The sequence below is a fragment of the Ursus arctos genome, unplaced genomic scaffold (genome assembly GCF_023065955.2).
Source record: "Ursus arctos isolate Adak ecotype North America unplaced genomic scaffold, UrsArc2.0 scaffold_18, whole genome shotgun sequence".
Taxonomy (NCBI): Eukaryota; Metazoa; Chordata; class Mammalia; order Carnivora; family Ursidae; genus Ursus; species Ursus arctos.
Window position 1 is genome coordinate 51,149,053 of NW_026622852.1, and position 18,944 is coordinate 51,167,996.

The 18,944-nt window shown below is 44.2% G+C and overlaps 1 protein-coding gene and 1 pseudogene across 7 annotated transcripts in view; both read left to right on the forward strand.

Annotated features, from left to right (window-relative positions):
* The window catches only part of GAPVD1 (GTPase activating protein and VPS9 domains 1), a 75,624-nt gene extending 59,109 nt beyond the window's left edge, over positions 1 to 16,515 (forward strand). For all 7 annotated transcript variants that reach the window (XM_026513960.4, XM_026513961.4, XM_026513963.4 and 4 more), the window contains 9 exons: positions 1,341 to 1,463; positions 3,198 to 3,327; positions 4,323 to 4,432; positions 4,725 to 4,884; positions 5,737 to 5,924; positions 6,594 to 6,807; positions 8,567 to 8,639; positions 9,763 to 9,960; positions 11,462 to 16,515. In XM_026513960.4, coding sequence (XP_026369745.3) covers positions 1,341 to 1,463; positions 3,198 to 3,327; positions 4,323 to 4,432; positions 4,725 to 4,884; positions 5,737 to 5,924; positions 6,594 to 6,807; positions 8,567 to 8,639; positions 9,763 to 9,960; positions 11,462 to 11,602 — 1,337 coding nt within the window. In that variant the 3' untranslated portion in view covers positions 11,603 to 16,515. The remainder of the gene's footprint in view (positions 1 to 1,340; positions 1,464 to 3,197; positions 3,328 to 4,322; positions 4,433 to 4,724; positions 4,885 to 5,736; positions 5,925 to 6,593; positions 6,808 to 8,566; positions 8,640 to 9,762; positions 9,961 to 11,461) is intronic.
* Positions 16,516 to 17,031: 516 nt separating this feature from the next.
* On the forward strand, positions 17,032 to 18,223 carry LOC113266274 (single-stranded DNA-binding protein, mitochondrial-like; annotated as a pseudogene).
* The last annotated feature ends 721 nt before the right edge of the window (positions 18,224 to 18,944 follow it).

Genomic DNA, 18,944 nt, shown 5'->3' on the forward strand with positions numbered 1-18,944 from the left:
GATAAAAGTTTTATCAATTTACATTTTGAAGATCAGATTTTATTAGGATTCTCTTCTCATGCATTCGGATAGCATTATAGCAGAAAGATTACATTAGTTTGAAAATCCTCTTTCTCTACAGCTTACTGCAATTTTACAGAGACATGGATACTAAATTTTTTTTCCCCATGGAAACAGAAGCTCCCAATGAGCATACTATTGAACCTCTCTATACCTGATTTCCTCGTCCGTAAGGTGGAGGTGATAACAGTACCTCCCTGTAGGGTTGTTGTGATGATTAATTGAGATTGTTCATATAAGGTGCTTAGCACAGTTCCTGGCACGTGGTAAGTGCTCAATAAATGTTAGCTGCTATTATTATTAGCTGCTGTTAACACACATACATATATAAAATCTAGTGATTTTTTTTTATGTGTTTTTAGACTTTTTGAAAAATGGGATTCTACCAGAATGTGGACATTTATGGTTACCTGCTTGGTCTCCATCTATCTCCGGAGCGTGCAGTTCACTATAGGACCCGATTTTGTCCCATAGATCTGTAGCAGTTCTTTGCCTTGATGACTGTTAATTGATGACTCTGCCTTCTTAGACTCCAGGAGCACATTTTGATGCGCTGATTTTGCTGACAGGATAATGGTCCTGACAGTAAACAGTGCTACATCTGTGATGGCGATAAGCTTTTTCTCCGTGTACCTTGGGTACAATTCCAGCACTTTCCAGCAGTGGCTAGATTCTCTCGGAGTACCTCTGACACCATTGCAGCACAAAAGTGCACTCTTCTAGCAACTGCACTGTCATGGTGAGATTCAGTAAGACAGAATATTGATACCTGAAGTTTTCAAATGTGGTGTAGAGAGAGAGAGAGATACAGGAAGAATGGAGGAAGGCATTTTTTATTATTTAAAAGGATTTAATTCTAAATTTGATACTTTTCCCCCTCCTTCCGCATGGAGATGTCTGAATATATGACTCTGCATTTAAAGATGCATTGTTAGAAGTTCTGTTAGCTTGAACTGCTAATAACAGTAACTTGAATGGAAGTGCTTCAGAAGCCCATCATCCCTGTAGACTGCACTGAACTTCCCAACACTGTCATGCAGAATTTTGGCCATGAGGAGCAAATGGAGCTAACGCTTCCAATTTCGTGCTTGGGCAAGGCTCTCAGACCGAGAAATGGGATGAGCAGGCAGCTGCATGGTGCCTCTTAACGTTGAGATATGTGCTCTTTTTAAGTCTTACCTCCTAATCCGCCTTTGGGATTATGCTACTGGTGTCGTACTAACATCAGAATTGCCAGAAACCAAGGGGAGCTAATTCTCTCACTCTCCTTTCCCCTGCAGATGATCCCAGCCCTAGACTCAGTGCACAAGCTCAGGTCGCTGAGGATATTCTGGACAAATACAGGAATGCCATTAAGCGAACCAGCCCCAGTGAAGGAGCAATGGCAAACTATGAAAGTACAGGTGATCATCATGATAAAGATTTGAACACAGTTGACCCTGAACAGTGTGGGGGGTGTGGAGGGTATGTGGGTAGGGGCACCAGCCTCCTGCATAGTAAAAATTTATATGTGACTTTTGACTCCCCAAAAACTCAATGACTGATAGGCTGCTGTTGACTGGCAGCCTTAACAACATAAACGGTCAATTAAGACATATTTTGCATGTTATATGTATTACATGCTGTGTTCTTACAATAAAGTCAGCTAGAGAAGAGACAGTGTTAAGAAAATTGTAAGAGACGATGCATTCACAGTACTGTCTGTATTGAAAAAAATCCACGTAGGAGTGCTTGGTTGGCTCAGAAGAGCATGTGATTCTTGATTTTGGGATAGTGAGTTTGAGCCCCACATTGAGTGTAAAAATGACTTAAAAATAAAGTCTTTAAAAAAAAAATCCGTGTATAAGTGGTCCCACACATTTCAAACCTATGTCGTTCACGGGTCAAATGTTCTAACTTTGGTATCATAGTGAAAAGTGATCTGAATAAAAAGTAGCTTTTTAATAGCTACTTTGAATAGCTGTCAGAAAAATATGGTACAATCCCTAAGATAAAGTGAGAGGAAAGAAAAGTATATAAAAGCGTAAACTGTATACTGCATGTGTTTCTGCTGGTATGCGCACAGAGTGTCCCTGGAAGAATCTGACTGGTAGCATGAGTTGGCTCAGGGAGAACTCGTAAAGAGCATAAGGGGGAGCCAAAGTAGAGGCGAATTTCCCATACTTACAATTTTGAAAAGTTTCACAGGGCAGAAGAGTGGAGGTCCATATTCCCTCTGCCTGGACTTTCTCAGTTGTTAACATTTTGCTGCATTTCCTCTCTGTATATTTTTCCCTTTTTTCCCCTGAATCATTTGAAATTATCTCCTGATAAAGGTAGTTGTTCTTCGTAAGCCCAGTATCTTTATTATAGTAATGAATTTTTATTCCTTTTGATTTTATACATGAGCGTATTCTCTGAATTGGTTAGTTAAAAATATAAAAAGAACTGCGGGAGCCACAGGTGCGTTGTGGCTGCATTTGTGAGTCGGTCCCAGCTCATCCTTGGGCAGTGGGACAAGCCCTAGTAAAGAGCCCAGAGGAGCGGGGGTAGGGTTCGCCAGGTAGCTAAGGGCTGAACAGCCAGCTGCTTTCTGGTAGGGCAGCATTCCATGTCTGTAACATGAGGGTGTTACGTAAGAGGATTTTTGAGGCCCCAATTCTGATTAAAGCATTATCTGTTAAGTCAGTGACTTTCATTGCCTTGGGTCAAGATTGGTATAGGAAGTAAAAGTCAGGGGTGCCTGGGTGGCTAAGTTGTTAAGCGTCTGCCTTCGGCTCAGGGCGTGATCCCGGCGTTCTAGGATCGAGCCCCGCATTGGGCTTCTCCACTGGATGCCTGCTTCTTCGTCTCCCACTCCCCCTGCTTGTGTTCCCTCTCTCGCTGGCTGTCTCTGTCTCTGTCAAATAAATAAATAAAATCTTTAAAAAAAAAAAAAGAAAAGGAAGTAAAAGTCATTCTCTTCTCAACAACTGCTCTCTTGATCTCTTGATCAACAATTGCCATCAACTTGTTGAAGCGAACTTTCTTTTTTTGAAGAACTCTTGACTGTAAAGCACGGTGCTAATTTATGGTCGAGTAGCTCTGAACACCTCCTCGTGCTAGACTCTCCCAGGTTAACCTGCTTTTATCCTCTCTTGGTGCTCGGTTTTGTGCAGAGGTCATGGGTGACGGCGAGAGTGCACATGACTCTCCTCGAGAGGAAACACTGCAGAACATCTCGGCCGACGATCTCCCGGACTCTGCGAGCCAGGCGGCCCACCCTCAGGATTCTGCATTCTCCTACAGGTATCTCTTTGACAGGAGTTCGAATTTGTGGGTTTGGACCTTTCATCACCACTGCAGTCGCTTCAAGTCAAATGATTCATTGAGCCACCTAGGAAATGTAGAGAGCAGAGAGATAAGAACAAAATGCTATTTCCTGAAAAGACTGCTTCACTCGGATGCCATGTATCAAAGGCTTTAATTCAGGGGTGAAAACCAACCACCTCGTGTTCACAGGGGCCACGTCAGTCATTTAAATGACACAAGTGGCGGACCCCTTGCCCACCCCAGTCTCCCGGGCCACGTGAGAAATGCTGGGGGAGACCGACCCGGGGGCAGAGTCAGCTACAGTTTCAAGCAGTAGAGCCGTAGGAAGGGCTTCTTGTCGCGTGGTGAGCTCGTCCTGTGGATGGATTAGCCTTTCTCAAGAGATGCGGTGGAAGGCATTCTTGGTTTGGATGGTGAGATGGTTCTGGTGACCTCGTGGCCCCTGCTGACCCTAGCATAATGCCCCTTTCTCATTCTCCTCATAGTGCCCATTGTGGGACTCTGTGTACGTTACAGGGTTCAAAGGATTTGTCGTTCGAGTGATTCTGGTGATTTTACAGAATGATCCTTGCCCAGAGCATTTTTACAGCCTTGCTTTTCGGGTAACTAGAAAGCCTGTTCCTTTAAGTGAGGTGTCAGTAAATTAAAATTATCTTTTATTTATGATCACTTGAAACATTTGAGTCCTGAGGTAGCATATTAATTTATATAGTGAGTGTTCATAAACTGTGACCGTATCTGCATAAAGAAATTAATGTACTTTTGGGGCTCCCAGTGACTCAGTTGGGTGGCTGCTTTCGGCTCAGGTCGTGAGCCTGTGATCCTGGGATCAAGCCCCACATCGGGCTCCCTGCTCAGCAGGGGAGTCTGCTGCTCCCCTTCCCTCTGCCCCTCCCCCTGCTTGTACTCCCCCCCACAAATAAATAAAATCTTTAAAAAAGAAATTAATGTACTTTTGACTCATTCTTCAGAGACGCAAAAAAGAAACTGAGGCTTGCTCTTTGCTCTGCGGATTCTGTTGCTTTCCCAGTGCTGACCCATTCAACAAGGAACGGTTTACCAGACCATACAGACCCAGAGGGTAAGTTTTTCCTGTATTTATAGGTTGAACCATGTGAAACTGCCTGTATTCAACCTATGTGAGCTCTATAGCAATTCCGTACGGTTCCGTTAGTATATTTGTATTAGCATCAGGTAAGGGCAGTTTGATTCCTGATGCTTCATTAAAGTGAGTCGCAGTGCAGCTTCCGTTCTGCTGATCCCTGGTAGAGCAGAGCTGACATCCCAAAGGCTGAGGGAAGGTATACAATGGAAATTATCTTCTCGGCAGTAACAGAATTCTTTCTCTCTGACTTTTTGTTGTTGTTGTTCAGACAATGAAATTGTATGCTTCTTAAAAGTTCAAATAGCTGAAGCAATTAATTTACAAGATAAGAACTTAATGGCTCAACTTCAAGAAACAATGCGTTGTGTGTGCCGCTTTGATAACCGAACTTGCAGGAAACTGCTGGCCTCTATCGCCGAGGACTACAGGTAATTACCCCGCCTCCTGCACCTGTCACCCGGCAGCAAGGATCTTCTTGCCTGTCTTTATTTCACATGTGAATCTAGGCTTACTGCAGCATGCTGGGCTGCGTTTACCTGCATGTACATTTCCAAGGATCACATTTGGGTATTTATCTGGAAATGTAGTTGTAAATGAGCAACTCTTACAAACAGAGAGGTGCACTTTCCTTCAGCTTTGCACAGATGCAGCATTAGCAGAGATGAGGCCAGGATATCCTGCTCCTTTTCTTGGGGTGACCAGAAAAACTACTTCCCTGGAGCAGGGAATCAGGCGTAGCCTAAAAACTGCTGCCTTCTGTCTGCTGCCAGCCCTTTGCTAACAGTTCAGGAGAAGAACATCAGGGAGATTCTTGGGAGATGACGAGGCCCCCAGGCTTAGGGGATGGGCGCTCTAATGATTATTACAATTAGACTGTCAGCAAAGAATTGGTGATAGGTTTAATGATGTAGTGGTATATTGACCTGTATTTTGTTGTTTTAGTCTTCTGTAGCAATCAATTTCCTGTGAAGTGTGAGGTCCTGCCAGCATGGAGACCATGGGCCAATATAAAATAGATCAAGGATGCCAGGGGACTTAGTATCGTTCAGTGAGTTAGGTAGCTAAGTGTTCAGCCCCGTAGGTGTTACCCTTCACCAGCATGCAGAATGCTTCTGTTCCTTGAGCTGGCAGTACGGTTAGTCCTCAGGACAGTTGCCTGCAGCCTGACATGGCTCATTCATAAAACCAAAGTCTGTGACGTCGTATGTTTTTAAAGAAAAATTAGGACTCTTGGTCTCCAAGAAAGTGTGCCCTGTATGTATGTGATGTCTCCCATGTAGGAAAAGGGCGCCCTATATTGCTTATCTCACTCGCTGTCGGCAAGGACTGCAGACCACGCAGGCCCACCTGGAGAGGCTGCTGCAGAGGGTCCTGCGGGACAAAGAGGTGGCCAATCGGTACTTCACCACGGTCTGTGTGAGGTTGCTGCTTGAGAGCAAAGAGAAGAAGATCAGGGAATTCATTCACGGTAACTAAAGATAAGTTTAGGTTAAGCATCTCTTCAGCCCTGTGTTAGTGGGGAGATTTGGAAATTTTTGTATTGCTCGTTTGAGTAGTTGGATATCTTAAGAGTAGTCCGTTAAATTCCCAGGTGTTTTACGGATTCTTAATCATTAAACCTTGATGTCAAGCCAGTACATTTCATTTTTATCATGGGTTGAGTATCTGTAGTTTATACAAAATTGGGAAAATTGAAAACAAAACAACAACAAAAAACAAAATTGGGAAAATTGGTTAAAGTTTTGGATCCACAAAATTCTTCTCATATTTAAAAATAAAACATAACATTAAAATTTTTTTTAATTTTAATTTTTTAATATTTTTTAAAAAATTCCATTGTAGTTAATGTGTAGTGTCATGTTAGTTTTAGGTATACAGTATAGTGATTCAACAATTTATGCATTAGTCAAAGTATGTCATTTTTATAACAAACCCCTTGCTCTTAAACTTTTGCATATTTCTTACCTTTCTCCCGATTTTAATGATTCGGCCACGTTTTCTCCTAAAATAAACCATACCCAATACCTTTGACTTTAAGAGCATAATATCTGCATAGCTAGTTATTGAAATGATTTCTGTAATTCCCTTTTTAAAATTATTCAGATCGTGTATTAAAAATCATTATTTTGCATTGGAGACTTTCAGCAGCTCACAGCAGCTGACGATAAAACTGCTCAGGTAGAAGACTTTCTGCAGTTCCTTTATGGCGCGATGGCCCAGGACGTCATATGGCAGAACGCGAGCGAGGAGCAGCTTCAGGACGCCCAGCTGGCCATCGAACGGAGTGTGATGAATCGGATTTTCAAGCTTGCTTTCTACCCTAACCAGGATGGGGACATCCTTCGTGACCAGTGAGCACTCCCACGTTTCCGAGCCCCCGTTGACCACGTAGGGGTACATCAGCCGGTCCCTTGTGTTACACAAGCTGTGCCGAGACTTAGTATGGGACAGGGAGGGCAGTGCAAGTCCCGAGATCAGAAAGAAGGATAACGCTCTCTTTTCAGGGAAGTGGGGAATTAGGCCCGCGTCCCTTTCTTTAGCACTTGCCGCAGTTGGGGTTTTCTATTTGGTGGAGTCATGATTCCTCAGCCTGGCGCCACTGACATTTTGGGCCGGATAATTCTTTGGTGTGGGTAGCTGCTCTGTGCCTTGTGGGACGTTTAGCAGCATCCCTGGTCTGTACACTAGATGCCAGTAGTACCCACCCGCTGTGAGAGCCAGAATGTCTCCAGACACTGCCAGATGTCCCTCGGAGGGCAGAATCACCCCCTCCCCCATCACCGCTGTGTGTGGTCGTCCAGTGAACGCTTCTCTCCTCCACCAGATCATTGGCTCCACGAGAGCAGGAACATCATGCTTTTATTCGCTCCTCTCTCCCAGCATCGGGCACAGTGCTTGACTTCCGTATGCTCATTATCTATTTATTAGGAATGGAAGGCTCTCCTTTGATTATCAGAAAATATCTGGAAATGTATGGTGTATGAATTATGTCTCAATAAAGCTGATTTTAAAAAATAATCCTAAAAAAATTAATCCTGAAAAAAATGCCTGGATTGGTAACAGGGGTTATATTTTGGGTAATGAGACTAGGGATGATTTCGTATTTTCATTTTTCCTTCTTTGCATTTTCTTGAGCACTGCTTTACAACCTTGTTTCTGGCCCAAGCATGTTGAGGCGGCCCCTGTGCTCCCCAGCAGTAACAGTGGCTCTCAAGGGGTCCATGTGATAGGACCTAGGGGTGACTCATGAGTGGTCTGTAGAAGGTTCTCTCATGGAAATGCTAAGATCTTGCATGTATGTTCTGTGGATGGGTTAGGATTGTTCCAGCCTGCCTCTCCTACTGGTTCATACTCTCAGAGGTACACCCAGGCTTCTGTACTTAATTTACCAGATGGAGCCTATTTTCTCTCCGGAGACCAGCTTTCCACTTCCAGAACGGGATATGGAGTTAAGGACATTCAAACTGTATTTACTGCAAAGAGTAGCTTTGAAGCAGGTTATTCCTGCCTCTATTCCTGCCCTCTCCTCCATGGCATTTCTGTAGGTTTTATAGAGTGGACAGTTAACACAGTGTTCTGGAAAGAGTAGTAGAAACCAGGAAAGCTGGGTTTAGCCCCTGCTACTAACCCCCGTGTGACCTTAGGCAAATCCTTCACTGTTTTAAGCCTGATTATTTTCATCTATGAAATGAGAGAGAGTTTGAGTGTTCTCAAGAGCCCCTTCTCTATCTAAGCTTCTGTGATCGTTGGTTTCTGGCTTTTGATCCCTCTACGTCCTCTGTGCTTTGTACTAATTAGCATGTCCAGGTGGCTTCTGGACTAGGGCCCCTCTCCTTTGTCCCTTGGAACGTTGTCCTCGGCTGGGAAGGAAGGTCTTCCCTACTCTCCTTGTCTCCTCTTAGCTCACTTAGCATTTCTGAGCAGATCCTACGTGTGACACCTTTTTTGACAAGACGGAATACTTAGAGCGAAGAGATACTCTTAACTGTAATTGTAATCTATAATCCAAAATTAGTCTAAATGTTTTAAATGTTTTGAAAAAATCAGTTATGACTGTGTGCCTTATTATCGGAACTGCGTATTTACGTATGTGTTTTTGGGGGTTTGCAGGGTTCTTCATGAACATATTCAGAGATTGTCTAAAGTGGTGACTGCCAATCACAGAGCTCTTCAGATACCGGAGGTAACGCAGAGTTATGTGGCATGGGTGCTGCTCGTGGTTGCTCGATACACCCATCTGCAAGTCAGCAGTTTTTCAAGGAAACAGAATATAATAAATTCTAAAACACAATTTGCATTTGATGTAATTCTCACTGTAAAGTTCTCGGAGGTCCTCAGATTAAAATCACCTGGCAGGGAATGGCACCTCAGTGTGGAGATGAGCGGGGGGGGGGGGGGCTGCACTGAGGGCCCTGAAGCCCCGCCGCCTCCTGCCGCAGTGCTCCCTGTGGATGTGTGTGTGTGTGTTTCAGAGAGAGATCGTAATGGAGAAGGTCCTAGGGGGAGAGAGAATCTAAGCAGGCTCTGGACGCAGGGCTTGATCTCACGACCCTGAGATCATGACCTGAGCCAAAATCAAGAGTCAGACACTTAACCAACTGATCCCCCCAGGTGCTCCCTCCATGGCTGTTTTATAATCCTGTTTCTGCAGAAAAGTGCCATTTGAATAAGGAATCTGGTGACACTCCACCGAGCATGACAACTATTACTCCAGGGGAAGAAGTTAAATCTGTGACATCAAAATTACCTTTTAGGTCATACAATTTTTACAAAATAATAGGAAAATTTCAGGTATTAGAGCTTTCTGGTGGTTTTATTAAAGTCCCCGGTAATGAAATACTGATGAGTGTGAGTTTTTAAATTTTTTTTGTTTTTTTTGAATCTGTTATTTCTAGAGCTGTTGCAACAAATGTACATATTTAAAAATTTTTTTTTCTTTCAGAAGTAGCTTGTTGTGCTTTTAGAATCAGCTACTACATGTAGAGAAGTTCCATTCTAGCTACTTAAGAAAAGAGAATTATTTGACATTGCTTAAATTCTACGTTGGGTGTTATCGTATCCCCTTTGCTCCATTAATGGCTATCTGGGTTGCTTTATTAAAAAATGCAAAGCAAATTACTTAAAAGTTTAAAAGTTAGGCTTTTGTCTTAGTGGAGGGGAAGGAACAGCAGTCTGGCTTTACTGAAGAAAGGAAAAGGCACCGAGCTTGCCCTTCTGCTTCCTGACATGGAGGTTGCTGTGGTGGCCTCCCGTAGTCGCTGTTCGATTCAAGTTCTGTCTGTCTGTCTGTCTGTGGTCTCGCTTAGGTTTATCTTCGGGAGGCCCCGTGGCCATCTGCACAGTCGGAAATCAGGACAATAAGTGCTTACAAGACCCCCCGGGACAAAGTACAGTGCATCCTGCGAATGTGCTCCACCATCATGAACCTCCTGAGCCTGGCCAATGAGGACTCCGTCCCCGGGGCAGATGACTTCGTCCCTGTTTTGGTATTTGTGTTGATAAAGGTGGGCCCCTCACGGTTACTAATGAAAAGAGTTTATTTGGCATTGCTGAGCAGGGCTTCACATGCTCCGGAGACCTTGGTTCCTCCCAGTCTTAAGCTCTGTGCTACCCAGGAAGAAGGTGTCTGCTGTGATTTGTGTTCTGTCCAGGAGGTACGGTTTTCGTAAGAATAGGAGGACCAGATTGCCAGATGAACATTTTCAGCTGTTACATGCCTGAGGTTCTTGGTTGGGGCTTGGTTGTAATTACTGAGTGAAGGGATGAAGAAGGAATGAGGCAGGTTCTTTTTAGTGTGCTTTTCCCATCTTCTTCCACATTGAATTCTTCATAGTACTTGTCACATGAACTATCAAATTTCCCAAATACCTCTCCTCTTTTAGCCTCTTATTTTCTAATCGTGCCATATTATTTTAAAACGTACTGACATCTCTCTCTCTTTTTTTAAAGATTTATTTTATTTGTGGGGGTGTCGGGGGGGGGCAGAGGGCAAGATCTCAAACAAACTCTGCACTGAGCGCAGAGCCTGACGTGGGGCTCGATCTCACAACCCTGAGATCATGACCTGAGCCAAAATCAAGAGTTGGACACTCAACTGATTGAGCCCCCCTGCCAGGCGCCCCATATTTGTGGTATTTCTGCAATCTGAACTCTTGGCTCAGTTAGCAACCCATAGGATCGTTGTGCGGTTGGCCTTTGTAACTCCTGCTGCTGGCCTCGCTCTTCTCTCGTCCACGTGTGGTGTGCCTGGTTCCCGTGCGGAGCCCGTTTGAATGTGTTCTGAGGCACAGGCCTTAGCTTCTCCCAGCCACTTAAAACACCTGTGTCCGTCCTTTCCCCGTGAAGAAAGTGAAAAAGCGGGAAATGTTCTGTGTCGCCTCTGGCAACAGAGGGCATGTTATCTTTTTAGTTTTTTTTTTTAAAGATTTTATTTATTTATTTGACAGAGAGAGAGACAGCGAGAGACGGAACACAAGCAGGGGGAGTGGGAGAGGAAGAAGCAGGCTCCCAGCAGAGGAGCCTGATGTGGGCCTCGATCCCAGAACGCCGGGATCATGCCCTGGGCCGAAGGCAGACGCTTAACGACTGAGCCACCCAGGCGCCCCTAGTTTGTTTTCTTTCTCAGCGGATTCTACCCAGGCTTATAACTCACTGGCGTATAGTATTTATTTCCTTATCAAACATTTTAGAATCCCGGGATGTTGAGGAAGTCTGCTGGGATTAGTTCAGTCTCTTTAGGGACCAGCAAGCTTCAGTGACTTACAAGAACAGAAAGCTCTAGATACAGTTCAGCAGGTATTAGAACCCGAGTTGCCTTTCCAGTATACTGTTGTTCTTCATACTGGCTAGGGGGTTTCTAAATCACTTCCAAAGAAGAATTTGGGGATTATTTTCAAAAAGGACTGGTATCTCTTTCATAGAAAAACATGTGAAGATGTTAACTTAGATGATTTTTGCAGAGCTATGCATCTGAGTATTTGACTCTCTCATTTTTCACTTCTCTAGGCAAATCCGCCCTGCTTGCTGTCCACTGTCCAGTATATCAGCAGCTTTTATGCCAGCTGTCTGTCTGGAGAGGAATCCTATTGGTGGATGCAGTTCACAGCAGCAGTGGAATTCATTAAAACTATCGACGACCGAAAGTGACCAAGACCAAGGCCCACCAAGGCAGCAGACTGTTAGGCGGGCAAACAGATCTCTTAGAAAATGTACCAGCTGCTTTGAAGGCTGAAGATTGTTTTTGTATAATATTGTACAGCATTCAGACATTTTAAAAACAGATCTTTACTAAACAGATTAATGAGCTAACAAGCAGGTTCTCTTTTCTTTGGGCTCTTTTCGTTTCTGTTGCATATTTGGTTATTTTCTTGTCCCAAGTAGAGAATAGTACTGCAAAAAGGGACCACATTTTTCAGGTATTTTGAAATATTAAAAAACAGAACAAAATCTAGAAAATTCCTAGATCTCCATTCATGAATACCCATTCTTTCCTTTTATTTAAAAAAATAAAAAGAACAGTACACCTCTTTTTAGATGCTGTCTAATCTTATATGCATCTAATGGAAGGAGAATACCAGTTGCACTGAGAATTGTAATGGTGGTGACATTAGTGGCATTATCTATAAATACACTCGCCTAGATTGAAAAGCTAAGAAGGAAATGTAAATATAATATATATTTATATTTGATGTAATATGGACATCTTCAGATTCTAATAAACAAGGAATATTGCTGATAGTAGGTTGTGACGTACCCTCTTGTGAAATGGTTTGCTGGATAAAGTTTAAGCTAAGCTTAAAAGCAACAAGTACACAGAAATATTTATTAAAGTGGAAAACAGTTTCTTGAACTTTCTAGTTGTGGAGTTTGATGCACAAGACTGCCTCTGATGAGGGGTATAACAATCACTTAGACATTCCTCACCACGGACGTCTTTGAGCCTACAGGAGGAGGGAGGTAGACCCTTTAATCGGCATGTGTTGCGTACGAAGGAACGGTAGACACCTAATACGTTACTGTGGTACTTCTTACCTGAAATACTAAATACAGTGTAGAAACCCCAAACAGAACTCCTTTCAAACCTTTAATTGTAATATATTTTTGATGATTATTCACATTGAATGACAGACCAGGAATTCAGTGAATGTCATTTTTTTAAAAACTAATTTGTATTGTCTGCTCTAGTGATACAAGTTTTACTAGTGATAAACTATTTTAATCAACCATATTATTCTTATGGAAAAAATCTATTTTGGCAGGTTTCTGTGCCTTTTTTTCCCTCTTCTGAACAAAAGTCTATGTTTCAGTATTTTGGTTTGACTGTATATTGATAATCAGGAATGGGTTTTGGTGTCTGAGCAATTGGCCAAGGAGGCGCACCAAAGCTTCAAGCACAAGTCTGTACATAAGTCATGACTGACTGGCTTCACTTGGTATGTTTCCTAAACATGGTGAGCTGCTTTTGTAACACACCTGGTCCCGTACTTTGAGTCCCTTGTTTGCGGGCAGCATTTCTAGGCATTTTTAAGGGCACTGACAGACAGCCGTGAGCAGATGAACACAGAGGCTGTGGTCTTCTCTGCAAGACCTCCGTGTTTAATTGTGCCTAAAGAAGCTGGATTTTCTTTATGCCTCCACTTCTTCTCATTGATTTATTTTAAAATACCAAGATACCAAGTTGCATAGGAGTGTGGGATGTGGTTTCTGCCTTTTAGGGAGAGATCAGAATTAAACGAGTACTACAAAATGTCCTTGGGAATGTTAGGTCAAGCAATCTGTGTCGAGTCCTGTGCTTCATGGGTTGTGACTGTCAAACTTGCCTCGGTGTTAGAAGTCAGATCCTATCGTAAAGACTTTATGAGACAAACAGTCTGACACGATTTCTGAGACCTAGGGGGAGTCCATTTACTTTAGCATTTGATTCAATAAATGTCAGAAGATTTGGAAGAGTCGAAGTGCATTATTAATGGGATTTTATAGAGATTTTTTTCTCCAAATGGTTGCTACATCTCTGCTGTGTTCTCACTATGGAAATAAACGCGAAGCTGTGGACATGGCACAGGGCTCTTTTCTGGGGAGGACAAGGTGGCGAGTTGGTGCCAGGCTGTGCTGGAGGCAGGTGGTAAGAGCTGAGCGGCGCCGGAGCCAGGGGCGAGGCTGGAAGCCCGCAGACCCGGCGCCAGACGACGCCTCTGAGACAGGCAGGGGCTTGGGTCTCGCCTCCGCTGCTGGCAGCGCGGCACAGCCCAGCTGTTGGGGGAGCGGCGTAGTTTCCCTCTGGAAACCCTTTTGGGAGCACAGCCAAAGCAGCAGTCACCTTTGCGGGTGTGGCGTGGCTCGTTACAGCCTTGCTCTCTGCACGGAGGACTGGGTAACGGCGTGGCAGCCGTAGGGTGTGAGGCAGGCAGGAATTTGATTTCGCGCCTTCAGGAAGGAGGAACAGTTGTTCTTTGGTTCTTACTACACTTCCTCCGAGTACCCATTTTGTATGAAAGATTAGTGCAAAAGTATAAAATCACCCACAGGGAACATTCGGTAGCCACTGATGACGACGTGGACTTTGCAACGATAAGGAATGTTAAATGGACACAATGGCTCAGTTTGCACACGGTTAACGTCTCTAATGAGAAAGGAGTTTGTGTCTTGTGTTAATATTCTGCTTCTGGAGAAAGGTCGTAGGAATACAGATGGAAGATTGTCTTTCCTTGTGAAGTTATTATTTTTTTAAGGCCTGGTAAACGTTTTGTTTTCTTTCTCCACTTTAGTTCCCATCTCAGCCACAGTAATTACTTTCTTCTGATTTTTCTTTTAAAAACCTGCTGATGAAAGCCTTTTTTATACAGATATTAAATCGCTGTAGTAAGAGAATTAGGCTTTGTGAGGGATTGAAAATAGATGTGTTGCATGGTTTTTCTTTTCCTGTTGTGTCCTGGAAGGCTTTGTTTAACGCAGACTTTCAGCATACGTGTTGCTGAAGTGCATGAGCGAGAGAACAGAAACCGGGCCCAGACGGCGGCGAGGCTGTGCTCTTGCCTGGGAGACCCTGTAGCCGACTGCGCATGCCCACCCAGCACCACTGTGGGGTCGCCTGCCATGGGGATTCCAACTGGGGCCAAGTCAAGGTCAACTACATACTTTAAATGGGGGAGGCTTTAAAGATTCCTTTCTCTGATGTGATTTGTTGTGGAAGGGGGAAGTAGGACCACACTTGCTCAAAATTCTTAGTGGATTACATAGAAGTGATAGAAATGTAGTGGGGTTAGCTTCCTCCGTGTGTGTCTTAGACGTTCTCTTCCTGCCTCTCCATTCCTGTTTCATTTCTTTAAGCAAAAGTCTATATTTTCCGTCTTTTTAGTTCTTTTAAGTCGAGTGGATTTATTCTGTATGTAATTGCCATAATTTGCTGGGTGGGGGGGATCAGAAACAATCTTCTTGAAGCTCCAAGAATTTTTAGTTAGTAGATTAACAGTGATGAGGTAATTTGAGATATTCTGAATGCCAAAATGCTTGAGAACTTTGCCAGATTAATACTTAATATATTTTAGAATGTAGGTTACCCAAGAAGTAGGATGACATGGAATAGCTTTATTACTCTTGAGGACACTTGGAGAAAGGAAAACACAGTTTGCTTCAGTGTCACGGTTGGTGTGGAGTCACTGTGGAGCTGGTGTGTCCCACAGGCCTGCGCTCAGCAAAGGTTAAGTTCAAGAGGGAGGAAGTCCTCTCTACTTGGTTAATGGCAGACAGTGTGGACAGCGGGCCGCACGCCTTAAGAATTCACCCCTGCTGAGCTGATACTCTGTCTTGTTTACCGTATTCTTGTGCTGCACCTGTATTAAAAAGCTTTGTACTGCCTCTCCTCTGGAAACCGATAAAACCTTCTATAAGCCTCAGTTAATGAGCTTGCACAATCTTGTATATGTACAGGAAACTCCTCCTGTCTTCTAATGTGATGACTAATGTATCATATCATTCTGTAAAGCTGATTAAAAAGGGAGAGCAGTTGAATTCACTGGATTTTATGTTTCCATGTATTTTGTATGCAGAAGCAGTTCCGAAAGTGTTTTTGACTTCAGATATTACTAATTTCTCCATGAGTTCACACTTGTCTTTTTCCCCTGAACCTCTAAGGCTGTTTGGTAAGTGTGGTCCAGGAAGGAGTGAGCGTGGACTCGCGGTTGCTAACGTGATGGTGAACATTACTGTTTCCACGCAGGTCGTGTCTGACTCTTGTATGTCGTAGCTGCTCATCGGCCTTCGTTGTGTGAGCGGAAGCCCTCGTCCCGGTATTCACTGAAGCCTTTATTAATCTTTTCGGCTGAGGGGAGGTGCTGTTAGACAGGGAACCCTTGTCACAAGGTCACCGCAGTCTTCCCTCACTGGTGGAAAGGTGCTTTCCCTATATTGATTGCACTTCATTTAGAAGGAAACATTAAAAATTTCGGTTAGGGTTCCGTTTTCATTCAGTCTGTTCAATATTAAAATTAATGCTATCACTTGCCTAAAACTGAAAATAGAATTCAGCTTTTCTTGCCAACTTGGCATTCCCTGTGTGCTTGGACTCCTGTTATATTTGTACCCACTCAACCCCTCTCTCCAAATAAGTGGCTCCATAGCCCTTCCCGAAGGATGCTGAGCCTTGACACTGTTGAGCTAGGCCTCCCTGTAGCGCTGCCTGTAAAATGTGTCACGATCCTGAGAAGCGACATCATTTCTCAGAAGCGCCTCTTAGCTATAAATGCGTCCTCTGCGTAGAGATTTAAGGATTCATTGAAGAGCTTTTGCTTCAGTCATTTCATTCCAGAAGAATCCTTTTCCATCTTCTTGGAGTACCAAGATGCAGTGCATAGACTATTTTTAAAAGTTGACCAAAGAGACCAGAAACACTCTGGCTGTGGGGATCCTGAAAACATCTTCCATATTTGGGAATAGCTCTCGGTTGCAAGTCATCGAACCTGTCGTAGATGCTGGACGTGAAAACCACAGTAGACTTATTTCTGTTAACTAGGAATTCAGCATATTGCTGGCCAAAAACATTAAATTTTATGTTCCTGTGAAAAGAGTATCTGATGTGATTTTTTAAAAAAGTAATCTCTGTGCCCGACATGGGGCTTGAACTCAAGACCTTGGGATCAAGAGTTGCCTGCTCCACCGACCGAGCCCCCCAGGTGCCCCTTCTGATGTGATTTTTAAAAATAGGACATTTTCACCTCTGCTTTCCTTACCCCTCTTAATTTGTAGGTTTGACAAAAGTTTTGTAACCAGGGTTGTTGATTCATATACATAGTCGCTGATGTTTCTACATCATTCCTGGGGAATTCAGTCAGGGGATCTGTCCTCACTCTGACCAAATGAATTACAATTTCCGGGAATGGGGCCCAAAATTGTGCGACAGCGAGTTCTGCAAACCACTGATTTCCAGACTTCCCTCTTGAGAATCACCTGTTTCTCTTGTTTGTAAATCCGAATTTATTGAGGATGAAACCAAGAATCTTTACATCCTTGAGTGATCCCCTGGCTCTAGGCTCTCTGGGCTAGAGAGTCAGGAAAAGACTCAAGATTAAATTGTAAAAAAAAGAAAAACAGAAGCCGCCTTTCAAAGAGCTGTATTACAGGTACGTGATCAGTTTTTAAGACATGAGTCTGAAATAGCAGGCAGCTTGGTTCTTGGAAGATCTCTGAATCGTGTGCATTTATCAGGGCACGTGGGTCAGGACCCCGTCATGAGACAGATGGAAGAAAAACACCCAGTCGCAGCGTTTTCTCCGGCAACAGACGAGATGTGGCGATGAGGGAATAGTGAAGCGTAGCAAGGGGGTGATGTCAGTCAAAAGACAACATGGCACAGTATATCATTATTCTAGGCGGGTCTCAGAGATGGGGCCCTATTGGTATATGAAGAAGGGTCTTGAATTTATGTGGAAGGGGAAGTAGACTACGGTGAACTCACAGATATAAAAACAATGGAAGGCGACCAGCAGCCACAATCTTGACAACATTTTATTTCTGAATGACCAAACGAGGACATGGAATGGACAATTCTTATTTGGCCATTGTGTGGTGGTCTTGTTTCCAAATCATATATAGTCTTTGTAAGTTTTAAGGGCAAGAATTAAAAGTATTTTCTATAAAAACAAAACTTAGTCCTCCAGGTGACATTCTCAGGAAAGTTTGAGAAGTGCCCAGAGAGCCAGCATTTCACAAAGCAGGTACCAGTGGCCCATCTGCCCCACCCGCCTGGGGGTGTCCATTAGCTTGTGACCTAACCCCATAGCCACTGAATCAGAATTTCTGGGGGGAGGGCCCAGCAATTTGCATTCCTAGCAAGCTCCCCAACTGATGCTGGCTAAAATTTGGGATCCACTGCAGAAGGTGTTCAATTCGTAAAGGCTCGGCTCCAAGTCCTGCAAGGGTAGCAGGTGCTAGGAAGGCAGGCTTTTTTAAAGGAGAAGAAATTTTGCTAGCCAGCCAGTCCAATTTATCCTCTATGGATAGCTCTTTTTATTTGCTTAAGCCCAAGTGTTTTCTTCATAAGGTTATGTAAAAACTCTCTTCCGCAAACCTCAAATGGCTAAACATCCCCAGAGGATCTCGGTGTTCAACTGTCGGTACGAAAAGATACTTGTCTAATCTACCTCCCTGTTTTTGCTTTCAACATGTCTCTTCCATTTCTGTTGTGTTTTGCTTCTGTTAGTAACTGGTGTCCCCATGTGAAATGACAGCATGGTTCCAGCAGCCCCTGGCTTCTGACTTGACTTTAGCTCCCCAACAGCAGCCTGGGCCTGGCCCTGCCGGCAGCGAGAGAACCTTCGCTTCCCTCATCCCCTATTTCGGGTCCCCTCAGTCGCTTTGTGGATTCCGAGTCCTGGATTTATTTTCCTCCCTCCTGCCCACCTCACTTCCTGATCACCAGCAACCCCGTGTTCCCTCTCTTGCGGTGACGCTAGTGACAGGGGAGGCGCTGGGGGAGCGAGTGGGGAGTGAGTCCGGGGAAGGGGAAGGAGGCAAGTGCAGAGGAACGGGACAGATGACAGAAAGGGAAGGTGGCAAGGGCCTCCTTCCAGCGCAAAGCTGGGCCACACCCACCAGCCCCCAGAGGGGTTTCCCCCTCCCTGGAAGACTCCTGCCGCCCCCAGAAAAGCCGTGGTGCTGAGTGGTGTCTGGTGGTAGTACCTGGTCCAGGAGTCTGAAGACGGTTCCGATCTTAGCTTTGTCACCGGACCTGAGGCAGGTGACGCCTTCCTGAGTTGGGCTCTATTACCTCAGTGACCCTTCCAGTCTCTGGTTTGGTCACATGTGTATTACGATTATATATATAAAATCTTGAAATAGTTCTCCTACGTCATCATTTAACTGAGGGACGGAGCTGACGTGCACGGACACCGTGGAGGTCATGGAATGGGGGCAGCCCTGGCTGGGCCCCTAGACATTCCGGGCACGCACAGTCAGCCTGTGAGCACAGAAACCACTGGAAAGGAACCCAGTTTTA